We start from the raw sequence: 19842 nt of genomic DNA, 5'->3' as shown, positions 1-19842 counted from the left end.
ATGAAAAATCATTGTGGGGTTGCCAATTCGAAATCTGATTGGTTAAAAGCAACAGTCTTGTTTAATGTAGCAGACCCCACAGAACTAATTTTGAAGGCTTTGAGGCAGATCTGATCTGGCAACAAATAATGGCTGAAATGTGATTGGTTAAATGCTTCAATATGAAAACACACATCTGGAAGCAGTGCAACCAGGGGGGAAAGCAATGAAAGGAAGCTAACAGACCATTTGGAATAATAAGTATTGATGGACAAAATATAATATGATTCAGATATTTCTTAGGCCAGCAGAGAAGGCCTTGAAGGCCCTGACGGCCCGCCACTGATATATATATATATATATATATATATATATATATATATGTATATATGTATATATGTATATATGTATATATGTATATATATATATATATATATATATATATATATATATATATATATATATGTATATATGTATATATATATATATATATATATATATATATATATATATATATATATATATATATATATATATATATATATATATATATATATGTATATATACAGTGGTACCTCGAGATACGAGCTGAATTCGTTCCGGGACTGAGCTCGTATGACGAGATTCTCGTAACTCGAGCAGAAGTTTCCCATTAAAATGAATGGGAAACAAATTAATTCGTTCCAACTCTCTGAAAAAAACACCAAAAACAGGATTTTGGAGTCGAAAAAATGTTTTATTTCTTATAATTCGCCATATATTGACAAAGTCATAAATAACGAGTGGTTTGATAGTAATAATGTGTTTAATAGGAGTAAAATTAGACACATTTCGCGGAGGGTAGAGACAGCGGCATACACGGAGGCGGGGGGGGGCTGTTCGGGGGACTTTATCCACGGCAACGCCGCACTCGTGTAAAACATGTTTTATTTCTTCTAATTCGCCATCTATTAACAAAGTAACACATAACTAGTGGTTTAATAGTAATAAAAAGTGTTTAATCTAACTAAAATTGGGCAGATTTCACCGACGGGAGACAGAGACGATTGGGGGCGTTGGGGGGGGTTCGTTTTTTTTCCACAACAACGCACTCGTAAACAGAACAAACAAATTTAAATTAACTTGGATTAATATATACAGACACTCAAACATACGTTTAATGTAACTTTACACAAAACTGAATTCTAATTTTGTTGTAATCTTTTGTTACCTTCGTTTTCCGGGATGGCGGTTTGCCACGCCTCCACCTTCACGTTCGCTATCGATGGACTGTTTGCTGTTGTATTGCCTTCAAAATATTCCCAAAATGATGCACACATGTCCTCACAATAGGATAACGCACGACCACTTGCCAACGAGAAATAGTCTTTAAAGAACGATCGCGGGAGCTTCTTTCCTTAGAAAGAATAACAGGAAATACAATAGTTGAGCTTACCCACGTATTGATTGTGGGTAATGAAGTTTTATTCTGAGAAAGGTTGCCATTGCCTATGGGTGTTGTGTGCACGAGTATACTTCATTACCCAGAAAGCCCTCTTTTTGCCCGCGCATGCGCGTTGTGCGTTTCCTGGTCTTAGGAGAAACTCGTCTGAATTAATCGTTCCGTGCTCGTAAATATTATTATACACGAAAGATATGCAAAAAAGACCTGGCTTGGTCGCATCACGAAATTTTGATCGCATGACGGGCGTATTATTCGATCGAAATTTCCGCCGTAAGACGAGAATTTTGTATGACGAGCGGTCGTATGACGAGGTACCACTGTATATATATATATACATATATATATATATATATATATATACAGTAGTACCTCGCAATACGACCGCTCGTCATACAAAATGCTCGTCTTACGGGGGAAATGTCGATCGAATAATTCGCCCGTGATGCGGTCAAAATTTCGTGATGTGACCAAGCCAGGTCTTTTTTGCATATCTTTCGTGTATAACAATATTTACGAGGACGGAACGATTAATTCAGACGAGTTCCTCCTAGGACCAGGAAACGCACAACGCGCATGCAAAAAGAGGGCTTTCTGGGTAATGAAGTATACTCCTGCACACAACACCCATAGGCAATGGCAACCTTTCTCAGAATTAAACTTCATTACCCACAATCAATACGTGGGAAGCTCAGCTATGTCATTTCCTGTTATTCTTTCTTAGGAAAGAAGGTCCCGCGATCGTTCCTTAAAGACTATTTCTCGTTGGCAAGTGGTCGTGCGTTATCCTATTGTCATTTGTGTGCATCATTTTGGGAATATTTTGAAGGCAATACAACAGAAAACAGTCCATCGATAGCGAACGTGAGGGCGGAGACGTGGCAAACCGCCAACCCGAAAAACGAAGGTAACAAAAGATTACAACAAAATTAGAATTCAGTTTTGTGTAAAGTTACATTAAACGTATGTTTGTGTCTGTATATATTAATCCAAGTTAATTTAAAATTGTTTGTTCCGTTTACGAGTGCGTTGTCGTGGAAAAAAAACGAAGTCCACCCCCCCACGCCCCCAAACGTCTCTGTCTCCCGTCGGCGAAATCTGCCCAATTTTAGTTAGATTAAACACATTTTATTACTATTAAACCACTAGTTATGTGTTACTTTGTTAATAGATGGCGAATTAGAAGAAATAAAACATTTTCCAATCCAATATCCTGTTTTTGGTGTTTTTTCAGAGGGCTGGAACGAATTAATTTGTTTCCCATTCATTTCAATGGAAAACGTCCGCTCGAGTTACGAGAATCTCATCAAACGAGCTCAGTTCCGGAACGGATTAAGCTCGTATCTTGAGGTACCACTGTATATATATATACACATATATATGTATGTATATACATATATATGTATGTATATATGTATATATATATATATATATATATATATGTATATATATATATATATATATATATATATATATATATATATATATATATATATATATATATATATATATATATATATATATATATATACACATACACTACTCATTGACTCACTAAAAAACTAAAATATACTGCTGTTGATATTGGGATATGATTCTTGTCATTTCAACTATAGTTTAACTTAATGGTGTACATAATTCAATGCAGAGGTCCAAGTGAAGTTCGGGAGTCCAGAATAAATCTGCTGACGTACCAGTGTGCTCTGTTGTCTTTCTTCTATTGTTTTTCTTCAATTCAATTCTTCTGATTGTGGTTCAAGTTGTTCATGCTTGAGATTGTTGGAAGGATCAGACCATATTTTATGACCAGTTGAGACAAAGGTAAAAAATATTCATTGTATGCCCCCGAGTGCGTGTATATTTGTTGATCTCTCTCAACCTCTCTATCTACCTCCCCCTCTCCAGCCCCATCCTCTCTCTTGCCTTCTCTCTATGTATATTAGTAGTAGATAAAATACCGACGAATAATTTATAATTGTTAAGAAAAAACAATATTGCATCAGTACATAATTGGTGATTTACCCTTATAATGTTTAATATATAATATACGGTAAGCAACAGGAATGTTACCAATGACTTTATAACACCTGTCTAAAAACTACTGCTGACAGTTGGTCTAAAAACTACTGCTGACTTACTTAATTGGCAGACGTCTTCAAATGTAAAATCACCATCTCTGCAGTGTGAGCTCTTTCCTCTAGGAAAAGCAACAAGTTTTCAGCAAAAAATACAATCAATAGGGAAGTTTGTGTTTTTTTAAATTGGTAAGTATTTTGACTATATTGTGGAAATCAGTATGTAAAGTGCTAAAAAGAAATATCCCAATGAAAAACAAATGAACAAACCTCTGTTTTGTAATAGCTGAAAACTTCTCTGAGACAATGTGCTTCAGAAAATTGAAGCAAAAAAAGAAAATCTGAAGGGGAAAGATTTTTTTCAATCAAAGAGTCAACAATAAAAACAAATTATAAACGTGTCTTTGGGAGTTTATGATATAAAGAACAAATATGACTATAAATGTCAATGTACCTCTTCTCCCTTGGAGAGTCGATCTGGAAGCATGTGACTAAAAAAAAAGGAAGAAACGTGTTTAGGACGGAATGAGAACCAAAACAAAACTTGCACATTAAAACCAAACTATTATTCTAAGTGTAATGTGGTGAAATGTGCCAAAACAGCGAAACAGCTTTGAGTAAGCTTATTTATAGCCAAACAATCAGGGCTCTAAAAGTCATCTTCATCACACTAATCCAATTACCAGTAAGATGAAGATGCCGGTACAGCCTGGCAGACCAAAATGTTTTGTGTTGAGGTCGGTGGCTGTCACAGCCAGTCCCTGAACCTCTTGATGCACACAAATTGCAAGGAACCTGTGGGCCAGCTTTTGGCAAGAGCAATTTTCAGATGGCTTTGAGGAAGTTTTGGTTCACCATTCAGCACATCAGGCCCGGTGCACCATCACACTGGGTTATTCCATGCCATTATAGAAGGAACCTCTCCAGTGACACCTCTTCCATTGTCAATATTTGTGCTTGATGATGTCAAATGGAAGAATCTCAACTTCAAGTCAGTTGCACACAAAATTCTGGACCATTTCCGAGGCCCTCGTTTTTTGCTTTAAGCTTATCAGAATGTACTTTAAAATAGCATAGCAATATTTTGTTGACATTTTAGGATTGCATATCTTAGAAATAATTTGTGTGAAGATAATTAATTATTGATCGCACAATTTGGGAGTTGCAGCAGCACACACACAATCAGAAGTATACAAAACTAAAACATATATGAAAATAAGTATGAATATTGAATACAGAACTAATATAAGCACAAGTGGAATCTAAAGCAGCTTAGTAAAGCTATGATGGTTGGGGTTTCAACTAAGTTATCCTATTTGGGAACTCTACTAGATATTCAAGAGTTTCAAGACACTCAAGGGGTACTTGGGTAGGGGCAGAGGAGGGCTTGGAGTATGGCTATGGGACAAAATTACTGTCTAAAAGCCCTTTTTGAGGCCACTTGCTGGCTGTCTGGGCACATGATGATCGCAATGATCCAAATTTGCCTGAAATCAACATTTACAACCAATATAAAAATATTGATTATTTAACTCCTGGTTAATCATTATTTAAATACTGTTCCTAAATAACACTGCCATAATTAGGACATGATTTCATGAATATGGATCAATGACTATGACAGATCTCATCAAGTATCACTTAATAAAAAATGTGAATTTAGATGCAAAATTGATGTGGTTTCCAAAGTTTGTGGGGTGAGGTTAATGTTTGTGTTAGGACACCTAGTAAAATCTGACATAAGCATTTATTCACATTTATGACAAATGTCATGTCATATGTTCGACAGTCTAATGACAGTCAGTCAGTCATACATACACACATACACACACATACCCCCGCACGCCCCCCCCACACACACACATGCACACACACATCTCAGTGGCGTGCCGTCAGGGCCTCAAAGGCCTTCTCTTCTGGCATAATAAATATCTGAATCATATATTATATTTTGTCCATCAATACTTATTAAATAATTCCAAATTGTCTGTTAGCTTCCTTTGCCCCCGGTTGTACTGCTTCCAGATGTGTGTTTTAATATTGAAGCATTTAACCAATCACATTTCAGCCATTATTTGTTGCCAGGGTCAGAAATCTGCCTCAAAGCCTTCACAATCAGTTCTGCGGGCTCTGCCGCTTTAAAAAAGTGTCGATAAGACTGTTGCTTTAACCAATCAGATTTCGAGTTGGCAACGGCGTAGGGATACGTCATTGCCTTGTCGCAGGCGGAGGGATACGTCATCGCTTTCACCATCTATGAGGCTTGTCATTAGCCAGAGCTACCAAACTGTATTTGAAGCGGGCTGCACAAGAAAATATATTGTCGTGTTGATTTAAAGCCATTTTCAAGACGGACTATGCCAGAAATACGACAGGACAGGCTTGACTTTCAGCATTAGCTTCGATGGCGATAGAAAAGAAGGAAGAAAGAAAGGAGGATGGATATTGTGTACAGTTAAAAAGGATTTTTGGTGAGTAAAATATGGCTATATTCCTAAATAATATTTCAATTGTGGGCCAAGTTCTGATATCTGAAAAGCTCCAGTGTTTGTATTTAATCATTAAATGCTGCTAGGAAGTGGATTTTACCCCATTTTAGTGCAATTTTTGCCGTTTCGCCATTGACGTCCATCGCTGTCTTTTCCGGGGAAATCACCTCCCTGGCCCGGCCGGTTGTAATGTCTGAAAAGCTCCAGTATTTGTATTTAATCAATAAATGCTGCTAGGAAGTGGATTTTACCCCATTTTAGTGCATTTTTTGCCGTTTTGCGTATGGACGTATATGGACGTATCAACCTTCATCGCTGTCGTTTTCCCGGGGAAATGATACGCCGTGCCTGGTTCTGATGTCTAAAAAGCTCCAGTATTTGTATTTAATTAATAAATGCTGTTTTCGGGTGGATTTTATCCCATTTTCGGTCAATGTTTGCCGGTACGCCATTGACGTTCATCGCTGTCTTTTCCCGGGAAAATCACCCCCCTGGCCCGGTTGTAATGTCTGAAAAGCTCCAGTATTTGTATTTAATCATTAAATACTGCTAGGAAGTGGATTTTACCCCATTTTTGTGCATTGATTTATTAAATGTGTCGCAGCTGTAGCTGCAAATAGTTTTTGAGGGTTGGATTGATTCGTTGAAGGCGCTACTAGAAAATGCACGGACCGCCACTGATATATACGCATGCACGCCCGCCCGCCCGTCATCTTCAAAATAATAATGATGTGTGTTTATTATTATTAGAATTTTCTTACCCAAACAGGAACCAGTCATAAGCAATGGTCAGATATAGGATCTCAGCTGCTTTCAAATTGCTGTGTACAGCACCATCCTGCCACAAAAAGTAAAATAAACACCTATCAAGAACCAACTATCAGTTCTGGTGCTCTGGAAAATATTTTTCCAAACAGTTTTTGTTACTCTGTTTTCAGGAATTGATTGATTGATTGTTTTGATAAGGAGACAGCACATATGAATGAGTATGTATATATATATATATATATATATATATATATATATATATATATATATGTTTGTGTAACAATGTGTATATATATGTGTATATGTATATATATATATATATATATATATATATATATATATATATATATATATATATATATATACCTATATATATACACCTATATACACAGATACACATATATATATATACACACACATATATATACATATAGAAATTCTACCCTGTTTTCCAAACAGTTTTTGTTACTCTGTTTTCAGGAATTGATTGATGATTGTTTTGATAAGGAGACAGCACATATTAATGAATATGTATATATATATATATATGTATGTGTATATATGTGTATATATATATGTGTATATATATGTATATGTATATATATATATATATATATATATACACACACCTATATACACATATAGCACTGAGCCACCTGGAACACCCTGGGAACTACGCGAGGATGCTCTTCATTGACTATAGCTCAGCCTTCAACACCATAAAACCGGACATTCTGACTGACAAACTCTCCCACCTTGGACTATCCTCTTCAATCTGCTGCTGGATAAAGGACTTCTTGACCAACCGACCACAGACTGTTAGACTTGGTCCCCACCTCTCTTCCTCCATTACACTAAGCACTGGCTCCCCTCAAGGCTGTGTACTGAGTCCTCTTCTGTACTCCCTGTACACCTACGACTGTACACCCACCCACCAGTCTAACGCCATCATCAAATTCGCTGACGACACCACTGTGGTCGGACTCATATCAGGAGGGGATGAGTCGGCTTACAGAGATGAGGTCAACAATTTGTCTTCGTGGTGCTCGGTGAACAATCTCACACTGAACACCACGAAAACTAAAGAAATAATCCTGGACTTTCGCAAACACGGCACAGATCTGGCCCCACTCCTCATAAATGGAGTATGTGTAGACAGGGTCCAGTCCTTTAAATTCCTGGGGGTCCACGTCACGGACAAGCTCTCATGGTCTACAAACATCACGGCAGTGGTGAAGAAGGCTCAGAAACGACTCCATTTCCTCAGGGTACTTAGGAAGAACAACTTGGGCACCAATCTTCTGATAACCTTCTATAGAACCACTGTAGAGAGCATCCTGGCGTACGGCATCACAGTGTGGTACGCTGGAAGCACGGCGGCAGACAAAAAGGCCATGCAGAAAGTGATTAACACTGCCCAGAGGATTGTCGGCTGCTCTCTGCCCTCACTTGAAGACATTGCCAGCCCTCGTTACCTCAGCAGAGCCAAGAACATCATAGGGGACCCTTACCACCCTGGTCACAATCTGTTCCAGCTGCTGCCCTCTGGCAGACGCTATAGGTCCCACAAAGCACGGACAAATAGGCTTAAGGACAGTTTTTTCCCCACATCCATCAGAAATCTAAACTCGCGCTAACATAACACACATTCCCTTCTGCGGTATATGACCAGATGTTTGGTTGGTGATCTGCCTCCTACTAGCTGACTGCAGTAAGGTATATGAACAGATGTTTGGTTGGTGATCTGCCTCCTACTAGCTGACTGAAGTAAGGTAAGTGGAAGACAGTGAGAGGTATGCGAGAGGTAAGCGACCTGTATCCACAACAGCGGAATGACAAATTACAAGTCCGTAACTTACACTTATTTAGGTCTTTTGCCGATTAAACGTACACACACACACATATATATATATATATACATATATAAATTCTACCCATATATGACACTTAACAAGCACGACAAAAAACCCAACTGCGTAACAACGGCTGTATTTTTACTACTTTTGGAGCCTTGTTTTATAGACTTTTTTCCATTTCACAAAGGTTACAATAGACTTACAGTATTTTCTAGCATATAAGCTGCACCGTTAACATTGCCTTAAAATGTTGAATTTTACTATTTCTCGCATATAAGCCGCACCGTTAACATTGTCTTAAAATGTTGAATTTTACCACTTCTCGCATATAAGCAGCCCCCTGATTCACAATTTTCACCTCCATATACATGGTTTTAATAGGGAGTACAAATGTGTTACTTTGAATGGAAAATATTAAGAAAAATAATCGCATGTGGTATTTCTGAGATACTGTATGTATCTAAAGCACATTATTAGGGTCAATATCATGAGGAAGTTAGTAATTCATCCAGAAATTGTTGTTTTCTTACTGCAAAACAGAAAATAACCAACAAATAGTAAATGTTAATTTGCCGACATCTACTAGTGAAAAAGAGGATAGCAAGGCTGTAAGTCTTGTGCGCATATAAACCGTACCCTTGATTCAGTCATCATTTTTATAGCTACAAATTCGGCTTATATGCGATAAAATACGGCAACTATATTTTAGTCTGAAAAATGTCCAAAGTTAAAAAAAAAAGTAGAGACAATGCCAAATATGAACTTACTGCCCAAAGAGACAGCCTAAGAAGTGACACGAAAAGAGGTGTTCGATCCCATCCTGATATGCAGTGTACAAGAAGGCCACTCTCATCTGAAAAAAGAGAATAGTAAATTTCCTCTCATCTCATTGGCGGCCCGGTGGAGCGAGTGGTTAGCGTGTTGGCCTCACAGCTCTGGGGTCGTGGGTCCAAATCCATATCACATCCACGTGTGGATATTGCATGTTCTCCCCGGGACTGCGTGGGTTTGGACACTCTAAATTGCCACTAGGTATGGGTGTGAGTGTGTATGGTTGTCCGTCTCCTTGTGCCCTGCAATCAGCTGGCCAGTGATTCAGGGTGTTCCCAGCCTCTGGCCCGGAGTCAGCTGGGATGGGCTCCAGCACCCCCGCGATCCTAATGAGGATAAAGCGGTTCAGAAAATGAGATGGGATGAGATCTCATCTCATTTTCTGAACCGCTTTATCCTCACTAGGGTCACGGGGGTGCTGGTCCCTATCCCAGCTGACTTCGGGCCAGGGGCGGGGCACACCCTGAATTGGTGGCCAGCCAATCGCAGGGCACAAAGAGACAAACAACCATTCACACTCACACTCATACCTAGGGGCAATTTAGAGTCTCCAATCAGCCTACCATGCATGTCTTTGGAATGTGGGAGGAAACCGGAGTACCCGGAGAAAACCGACACAGGCCCGGGGAGAACATGCAAACTCCACCCAGGTGGACCGACCTGGATTTGAACCCAGGTCCCCCACTGTGAGACCGATGCACTAACCACTCAGCCGCTGGGCCGCCCAATAGTAAATTTAACTACCTTTAATATGAAAAATTATAAAACAATACAGTGCATAAGAAGTGCATGAATGAAGTGTCCTTCGGGTATTAACGAATTGGGATAGCACAATGCTGCAACATAACTCCCTTCAAATACACAGTTTGTCAGGCTGCTGAACTGTGACACCGCTTTTTATATTTTCCTGTTGGCTACCCCCACTGACAAACAGTTTAAAGATGATATATTGGTCATGCTAACTCTCAGTTCCCATGAGTGGGTGCTCAGTGGTTAAGCATACGGTGATAACACAGAAAAAGACAGCTGACAAAAATGCCATATTGAAGGGATACAAAAAAATGAATTGAGGATACAGTAGAGTCAAATTATTAGTGAACAGCTCACAAAAAAAATTAAATCACCTTACCATCACTGTTGATGATATGTAGAAGTAGCTTCAGGTAGTTCTGTGTCTGCTCTACCAGGTCCCACGACTGAAAACAAGAATAGAGGACAAACCACAAAAGTGAATATTTATTCTATGGGACCTAAATTTGATTCACCTCATAATAAAATGTGCTCTTTTAAACCAATGCAGGGAGTCCTCAAGTTATTAACAACTTCTGTTCATACGTTGGTGACGTATCACAATTTACCGCGGAAATCGGATTTCACCGTCAAAAGTAAAAAAAAAAACCATCATAATACTTTTTATAAAAACTAAAATACTATAACAAATAGGGTTGGACGTATTCTTCAGTACAGTCTTACATCTACTTACGAAAGCTTCCAGGTACGAAATTTTCAGGTTATGAAACCTGTTATAGACTCGGATTGTGTCACAGTAAGAATGTACCCTGTAACTTTAAATGTTTTCCAGTTTCTCCACGTCACTGTTATGATGTAACGACTAGTAGATTGCCGCCACTGATTGTAAATGACTAAGTGTTTTGTTTAGTAAAATGTTCTGAAACTGTTACCGGGTAAGCGTGCGTTATTGATGCGTAATTTAGCAACACCTTGGAAGCCCGGAGATCTCAGTTTCAAAGAACTGGTAACATTGGTGCAAAATCATCACTGCCCGAAACCATCGGTGATTGTTCAGCGCTTCAAATTGCACACTCATTCACGGAAGCTGGGAGGTTTTGTGGCTTAGCTCAGACAATTGTCCAAACAATTGTTGGGAGTGTGCTTGATGACATGCTGCGTGACAGGTTAGGAGAAACAACGCTTACTTCCAGGAAGGCGCTGGATATCGCTCAGGCTATGGAAATGGAAGCTAGCAACACAAAGGACATTCAGAAAGCTAACGCCAGTGGGCAGCTATCCGCCGTGCATCGTTTAAAAAAATCAGTTGAATGTTACCGGTGAGGGAGCACATTTTGCCAATGACTGTGGTTTTATTGACACTATATGCCATAACTGCAAGAAAAAAAGGGCACATAGCTAAGAAGTGCAGAGGCAGGGAAAAAGACAAACATAAAAAGGAGGGGAAAATGAAACCCAAAGGGGACACACATCACCTGCAGAGTGAGGCACCTGAGGAGAAATGTGCATATAACATGTTCAACCTCAAGGAGAGTTGAGCAGAGCGCATCTATGCAACATTACAGGTGAAGGGCAAAGAGCTACAAATGGAGGTGGACACAGGAGCCTCAGCTTCAGTAATAGGTCAAGCCACCTACCACAGATTGTGGCGTTCAGGACGGGCACCAGCACTCAAATAGACAAATATTAGACTGAGACAGTACACTGTTGAGTGCATTCCACTTCTAGGAGCTATAGAGGTAAAGATGTCATATCAAGGCCAGGAGGCCACTGTGAGACTGCTGGTCGTGAAAGGAGAAGGACCTAGTTTGCTTGGACGTGACATCCTACTCAAAAACAGCCTGAACTGGATAAATCAGGTATATTACTGTGATAGGAGACATACTTACCAAGTATGCAGACGTGTTTAAATATGAGCTAGGCAGCCTGCGAGGGACAACAGTGAAACTGTGTGTGGAACCCAACACATAGCCACGCTTTTTCAAACCACGCTCAGTACCGTTCGCCATGAAAGCCAAAGTGGAGGCAGAGATGGAGGGACTGCAGCAGCTAGGCGTCATCGAGCCTATCGAGGTCTCTGACTGGGCATTGCGCCAGTGCTGAAAGGTGATGGTGGGGTGCGCATATGTGGTGACTACAAATTTACAATAAATCGAGCCTCTCAGCTTGACACCTATCCACTGCCCCTCGGGGAGGACCTGTTTGCTACACTAGCAGGTGGTCAAACATTTACAAAGATAGACATGAGTCATGCTTATCAACAACTGCTTCTGGATGAAGAGTCTAAGAAATATATGACGATCAACACACAAGGGACTGTTTAAATACAACCACCTAGTTTTTGGCGTTGCTTCCAGTCCAGCTATTTTCCAGCGTAAAATGGACAAACTTCTGCAAAACATTCCACATGTAGCTGTCTATTAGATGACATCTTGGTAACAGGCAAAAGTGAAGAGGAGCATCTGCAGAACCTCAATCAGGAGTTGAACAGAATGGCAGTAGCTGGGCTTTGCCTGAAACACAGCAAATGTGTTATTCAAGCTCTAAGTGTCACCTACCTGGGCCATCGGATTTCAGCTCATGGCCTGTCTCCACTAGAAGAGAAAGTGAGAGCGATAAAGGAAGCTCCAAATCCAATGGAACAGAAAAGCCTATTGGATATGTGTCACGTACACTTACAGCAGCTGAAAAAGGCTACTCAAAGCTCGAGAAGGAAGGGCTAGCTGTAGTTTTTGCCGTAAAATGTTTTCATCAGTACCTGTATGGGCGTGCTTTTACTATTTTTACAGACCATAAGCATAGGTCTGTTTGGTGAGACGAAAGGTATCTCAGCCATGGCTTCAGCACGTGTATGGCGCTGGGCATTAACATTGTCAGCATACCAGTTTTACTTAGTCTACAAGTCAGGGAGTAAAAATTCAAATGCTGATGCTTTCAGCCATCTGCCCCTTGCTGACACTCCAAGTCTCTGTAGTCTACCCCCAGAGACTGTGTTTCTGTTAGACAGACTGTCAACCTCACCTGTGACAGCCAAACAAATAAAATTGTGGACTGATAGAGACCCAGTTTTGTCACAGGTTAAGCGCTGGTTGATGCATGGCCCGCAGCAGTTGAGCAGGAAGAGCTTAAACCTTATGCTAAGCAGCAAACAAGAGCTCAGTGTTCAGGATGGCTGCATCCTGTGGGGATTCAGAGTCATTGTCCCGCCCCCAGGAAGAACACAGATCATAGAAGTCCTACATGAAGCCCATCCAGGGGTTTCCCGCATGAAAAGCCTCGCCAGGTCTTTTGTGTGGTGGCCTGGGTTGGATGCTGTCTTAGAAGAAAAGGTAAAAGCATGTTCACAGTGTCAGATGAACCAAAAGATGCCAACAGCAGCTTCACTTCACCCATGGGAGTGGCCTAGTCGTCCATGGTCCAGACTCCATCTGGATTTTGCTGTTCCATCTATGGATCACATGTTCCTGGTGTTAGTGGAATCACATTCTAAGTGGCTCGAAGCACACATTATGTCAAACATCACAGCTTCAGAAACTGCTGATACACTCAGAAGCATTTTTGCTACACACGGTCTGCTAGGTAACGTTGTCACTGATAATGGGCCTACTTTCACCAGTGATGTTTTCAAGGAATTCATGGAGAAAAATGGAATCCGCCACGTTCGTACTGCACCTTATCACCCCGCCTCAAACGGCTTAGCAGAACGTGCAGTTGAGACACTGAAAGCAGGTCTGAGAAAAATGTCAGGACATTCACTGAAAGTGAAGTTTTCACGTTTCCTGTTCCAGTACCGACTTACTCCTCACTCAACCACTGGTTTATCCCCAGCTGAGATGCTGATCCAGATGTGGGATCCAGATGTGGGAGCCAGAGTTGCCCGCTCACAAGATGATCAGAAAGCTAGGAGACATCGGCATGCTAGAGAACTGCTGTTTAAACCTGCAAACAGCGTGTATGTGAAAAACTTTGGCAGTGGCTCACCATGGCTGCCAGGTGTCATTCACCGTAATTCTGGTCCTGTGTCTGTTATTGTGGATCTACAGGATGGCAGACTGATTTGAAGGCACCTTGACCACGTGCGTATCCGCACTGATGGAGAGGGGAAGGAGCCTCAGGTTGTTTCACACAAAAACAGTGAGAACAGCTCATGGACTGGATGGTTGTACCAGTTGAACCGGAGCACACTGATGAGCTGCCAGTGCAAGCTGGTCCACCTTCACCCGCCCCAAATCCTTCCAACAATGCACTGTTTGCTCCCAAAACTGTGAACACTACTGCAGAACTGAGAAGGTCAAAGAGGCACCACAAGCCTCCTGACAGACTGTGTTTCTAAATTAAGAAATGCCTCTGACGTGTTTACAAAAATGTTGTTTTGAGTTTAAGAAAAAACAAAAAAAATGACAACACAGTCAGTTTAAATGTTTTATATCTTAGAGATATTTGCTACTGGTTTAGGGTTAATCTATTGCTAAGAGTAAGGGTTGTATTTAGCACTTTTAAAGTGACTAAAATGCTATATGTTTATGCAAGTTGAGTTTTATTATATGTTTTAACTTTAGGGGGGAGAAGTGTTATAGACTGAGATTGTGTCACAGTAAGAATGTGCCCCGGAACCTTAAGTTTTTTCCACAGTTTCTCCACGTCACTGTTATGATGTAATGACTGGTAGATTCCCGCCACTGATTGTAAATGGAGAAAAACATATCCGTTCTTGATGCCTTCTCTGCTTGAAGATTATTTAGATGTTGGGAATAGCCCTAACATTTCTGGTGCCTTTGAAACCCGGGATTCATATCTGGATTCCAGCCACGACAGATCAGAAAGCCAATAATCCTGACGTCAGCTACTCCCGCTTTGAGAGACGGTGATCTGGTCTGCTGTGGCCCGAAAACAGATAACGAATGATCCCTTCATGCAGAGGAGGCACCAATACGGTAAGGCACTGGTTAAAATTAATTTGTAAAAACCAATTCGGCATAAAACCTTGTTTTTACTCGTGAAAGAGTCGAGAAAAACGATCCATTCTTGGGAGATAAGTTGTGTGCATACCGTTGAGAAGTATGTAAGTCACAAAAAAGGAAAATAGATACGTGAGGTATGCAACAGATGTAAACTTAGTCGGTCTATATCTGGGAAAGTTACTTTTTTGGTGGACCCACTAAGCATGCAAGAGGTTGGCTGGTGACGCAGCTTTACCTGAAGTAAGAGGCATGAGTCCTTGTGAAAGGTTTTCGAGAATTGAGTAAAAAGAAAAAGAAAAAAGTATTATACCGTGCCAAAGGTAATGAAGAAAGATCCCAATATATAAAAAATAAATAGAATAATAACTATAAAACATGCAAGTAATCATCATATATATATATAAGTATTTATATAAGTACGCTGTGACAGGCTCATAAATCTTGACGATTGCCGCGCAAAATAAGAGAATAAACGGCTAAAAGGGTACTTAGACGGATAAATAAGATAATAAAATAAGTATTTAAGAGATAATAAATTGAGACAGGACGTCCCTGGAGAAGCGAGGGAAAGAGAACAGGATGAGGGGGGGCTGAGCAGAGCGCATGTAAGGAGGACAAAGAAAAGATGGCGGCCAGCCAACTGAAGACAGGACAAAGAGAAAAGATGGCCGACTAACGTGGGGCCACGAACAAAGAAAAAGATGGCGGCCGGCCAACTGAAGTCAAAACAACAGTGCTGGCTCAAAACTGCCCATCCCCCACCAACCCAGCCTATGGTCGCCCAACTCCCCGCACAAAGAGAGAGCGAGAGATAGAGACAGAGAAAATTGACAATATTATGACATATCAGTGAAAAATTATGGGTCCTTTATTAAACACTGAAATTTATCATTAGGAAATGCCCAGTAGGTCAGTTTCTCAAAATTTTAATTGTGCTAACAGTGAGCTACAGAAAATGGCTCTTATCTTGAGTAAACACCACATCGTCTCCTTGGCTTGGAGCGGATGAGGAATTCAGCCAGCGGAATTTACCTATCCTCATATAGCTATTTTAGCAAAATGAGAGTGATTTGCGATTTAGACTTAAGTATTAAGAATCATTTAGAATATTAATAATTTCAAACATGAAGATAACAATGCAGAAATGGCATTCATCCAAATTATTAATGATATCAAACATGAAGATAACAATGCAGAAATGGCATTCATCCAAATTATTAGTGTTGGAATAACGAAAAAGGAAAAACATCTTTCAACAAATTCTGCTTACAACTTCGAAGGAGATGCCTTGTGACGTCGTCTCAGTCCACAGTGCATTCTCCTTCGAAGTTGTAAGCAGAATTTGTTGAAAGATGTTTTTCCTTTTTTAATTAAATATTACTAATAATGATTTAAAAGGTTTGAATCGTTATTCCAACATTTGGTCCTTCGAGCCGGATTTCTGTGCAGCCAATTGTATCTCCTCTACTGTAGATGGAAAAACAGACACTGGTAATAGCAGTGAGACCAAGGCACAAAGTCCTGCTGTCATTTTGGCAGGAGTCGTATAATTTGTTTTGACCCCACCACCACCATAGGTCAGAACGTGGAATCAGGGGTGCAGTCTGTTTTAGGACGTGGGCACACCACGTCACATTTATCGCTCCCAGTGCCGGACCGTGCCCTGTGAGGACTAAGCAGGTAAAATGATTAAACGCGACATGTGTTGAAAAGTTAGGCTTGTCCTTTGCTGCCGTTGTAACTGGGTAGACATTATTCCATTTCATACATTTTGGGCTTACATCTTCTTTTGTCATTATCTCCTTTACACAATCAGGGGTAATTTGCGCGGGTACTACTCATAAGAGAGGTCGGCCCCCCATACATGTTATACAGGTTTGATTTATAATAGCTGCATTTTCCATCAACAATAACCAATTATTTCTTACCGCCTCCCGTTTGGGAACTCCCCGTTGCAGAAATGAATTCTCTGGTCATCTCAGATTTTAATTTTACTATGGCGGATCCGGGTGTTTCCATCTCTGACGACCTTCTTACCCATGGACTTAGGAAAAACGTCAGACAAAGATCCACAAGTTAATTTGTCAGTCTGAATTATGATTTGTAATCCCCCCACCGTATGGGTTAATTTTATCGAAGGCCTGATGGTTTTTTCGCACACGTGTGTCATCCAAGCTTGCCAATCTAGACCAGTTTCTGCAACAAGGTTTCCCCAATCTGTTTTAGGACTGTTATGTACCACACATATTCTATAAAATCCATGTGTATCCTTTGAAATGGATATGTAGCTTTTGTAGCTTGACATAAGGGGGAATCGCCCGTGTTTTTGCCATATATCTGCATATAGATTGAATATATAACCTCCCCCTTTTTTGAGGCATGAAATTTACCATGACTCAAAATGGCAGCCCTCCCAGATAAGTCTTTTGTTTTTGTTTAGTCCCCCAGGTTCCCAAGATTTCCCATTGCAGAAATCAAAAAATTTCATTAGGCGAAATTCTTTTCTTTTTGTTTCTGTCCTACTCTGCCACCGCCGTCCTTGAAAGGCTTATCAGCGATTTCAGAAATATTCCACCTTGATATTAGAATATTGATATATCTTGGTGGCCAGCCAATTAAAACCCAAAAGACAGACACTCATCCACGCTCGCACTCATAATCAAGGAATTTGCTTTGAGTGCTCCCCCAATCATCCATAATTTTGGTTTGTTGGAGTAAAACTGGAGTACCCAGAGAAAACCTACGAATTCTTGAGGACACCAGGAATACTCCACACTCCGGAAGGTCTGGATCCATTCCGCATTAGTAGATCCTCGAACCGCAAGATTGATGCCTGAAGAAACTAGATAATTAATGTATTAGATTCACATGCCACATATCTAAAAATAGAAATTTGTTCAATTGCCACCGCCCCTTACCCCAGTCAGTCAGCATGTAGACTGCCATGCGAGTGGCTGTGATTAACTATCTATTCACCAATAATGCAATAACGGAAAAGTTGTGACACATTGAAACACACACACACCCCCTTTTAGTATTTTAACCGTTTGTAAAAACTTTATCTCCATGTTATGGATTAAGTTACACCCCCTTTCAATGTTATCGAATTTTGCCCATTCTAGTCAACCCATCTACTTAAAGCATTTCTCCAAGGTTGATATTTTATAATTTGGAGATGTTATTTTTAAAACGTAGACATTATTTCATCACTTGTTTCACACCATGAAAGGCCCCACCTGAATTTAGATTTTTTTTGTAGATATTCCCCTTTATCTAAGCTTGTTATTGCCAATCGTTATCACCGTAACATTCAGGTGTATTAACCCCATAATTGCAATGCAGTAAGTTTTGGCTAAATTCTTAATGTGTATGCCCCTAAAGCAATAGACAGTAATAACGTCCCAATAGTCATCAATATGACCTATACCAAAGCATATGCCCCCTTCAGGTCAAACAGGGAACGTCTTTTGTGCACTTAAAGACGCTCCATGTTTCTTCTAGGGAAACCATGCCTATCCTAAATCAATTATCTTATCTGCCCCAGCCAGGTTCAATTTACCTAATAATTTGGACGAATGCCACGAAATTTCTCATGCCATTTCTGCATTGTTAAATTCATGTCTGATCTCTTTAACAACCAAATAACTCTTAGTACCTAAAACATAATTTGTAAATCACCCCATACTATGTTTACTTAAGATAAGAGCTATTTCTTATAGCTCTCTGTTACCACAAGGAAAATCTACAATAATTAAATTAGAGAAATCAACCTTTTACTAGGCATTTCCTAAATACAATTTTCAATGCTTAATAAAGGACCCACAAATTGTAACCAATAAGCCATAATATTGTAAAAAAATCCATTCATTTTTCTTTAACCAGCCAATCTCCTATATTAAAGTATTTTGAACAATCCAACCATTCAAAAACAGTAATAATATCGTTTTATCCTCCAAAACTAGCTCTCTTCAATTAAGAGCCCTTTGAACTTCACAAAAGAAAAAAGAAAATAATAATAATAGTATTATTCCCAATTCCAAAGCTTTTACCAAATCAATCTTTGCCAAACAGATTTTCTATCACCTCGAAAGACATTTCTGATTAAATCCCAAAAATAAATGCGAAGATAATCGCGGAACCTTGCATCCCTTGCAGACTATGTTTTGTTCTCATTCTAAAATGTTTAAACGGAAGCGCACCCTTAGCCGCTGACTGTGACCTTCACGCTCGCTGCAGAAGCAGCATTCTTATCTTTTGTTTACAAATTCCAAAACGCTCACTTTTCTTTTTGTCCTCCTGTGCACACAATTATAACGCTTTTTAGAGAAGACTAAATTAATTACACTAAATTAATTACTCTCCCGATATCCAACTATATCACCATAGTTTGCCAAGACCCCATAATCACAATATGCTGCAAGCACAACTATATCATAGCAAAACCCATTTCTGCCCTCAAGTTTGCTTCAGCGCCCTCAAGGCCAATAATTGTAATATTCTCCACGGAAGGGGTCCCCCAAAAATTTAAGTCGCTTGTGCGGTCCGCGCGCCTACTATACTGTATTATAATGTCTAACACCATCAAATCAGCCGCACCAAACAGAGCGCTTCCCCCGCAATCGAAGCATTATTCGGCAAGTTTAGAGTATGACCAAAACGCCGTTTTGGCAACCCCGCTAAACATTTAATTGG

General features: G+C 40.0%; 1 protein-coding gene across 8 annotated transcripts in view; it reads right to left on the bottom strand.

Annotated features, from left to right (window-relative positions):
• mtmr14 (myotubularin related protein 14) overlaps nt 1-19842 on the bottom strand; it is a 146477-nt gene that overhangs the window by 63010 nt on the left and 63625 nt on the right. For all 8 annotated transcript variants that reach the window (XM_077603610.1, XM_077603611.1, XM_077603612.1 and 5 more), the window contains 6 exons: nt 10569-10635; nt 9376-9461; nt 6746-6822; nt 3950-3986; nt 3766-3836; nt 3559-3617 (listed from right to left, as the gene is read on the bottom strand). In XM_077603610.1, the coding sequence (XP_077459736.1) occupies nt 3559-3617; nt 3766-3836; nt 3950-3986; nt 6746-6822; nt 9376-9461; nt 10569-10635 (397 nt within the window). The remainder of the gene's footprint in view (nt 1-3558; nt 3618-3765; nt 3837-3949; nt 3987-6745; nt 6823-9375; nt 9462-10568; nt 10636-19842) is intronic.

The sequence above is a fragment of the Stigmatopora argus genome, chromosome 6 (genome assembly GCF_051989625.1).
Source record: "Stigmatopora argus isolate UIUO_Sarg chromosome 6, RoL_Sarg_1.0, whole genome shotgun sequence".
Classification (NCBI taxonomy): Eukaryota; Metazoa; Chordata; class Actinopteri; order Syngnathiformes; family Syngnathidae; genus Stigmatopora; species Stigmatopora argus.
This window is presented reverse-complemented; position numbering and strand designations above follow the sequence as displayed.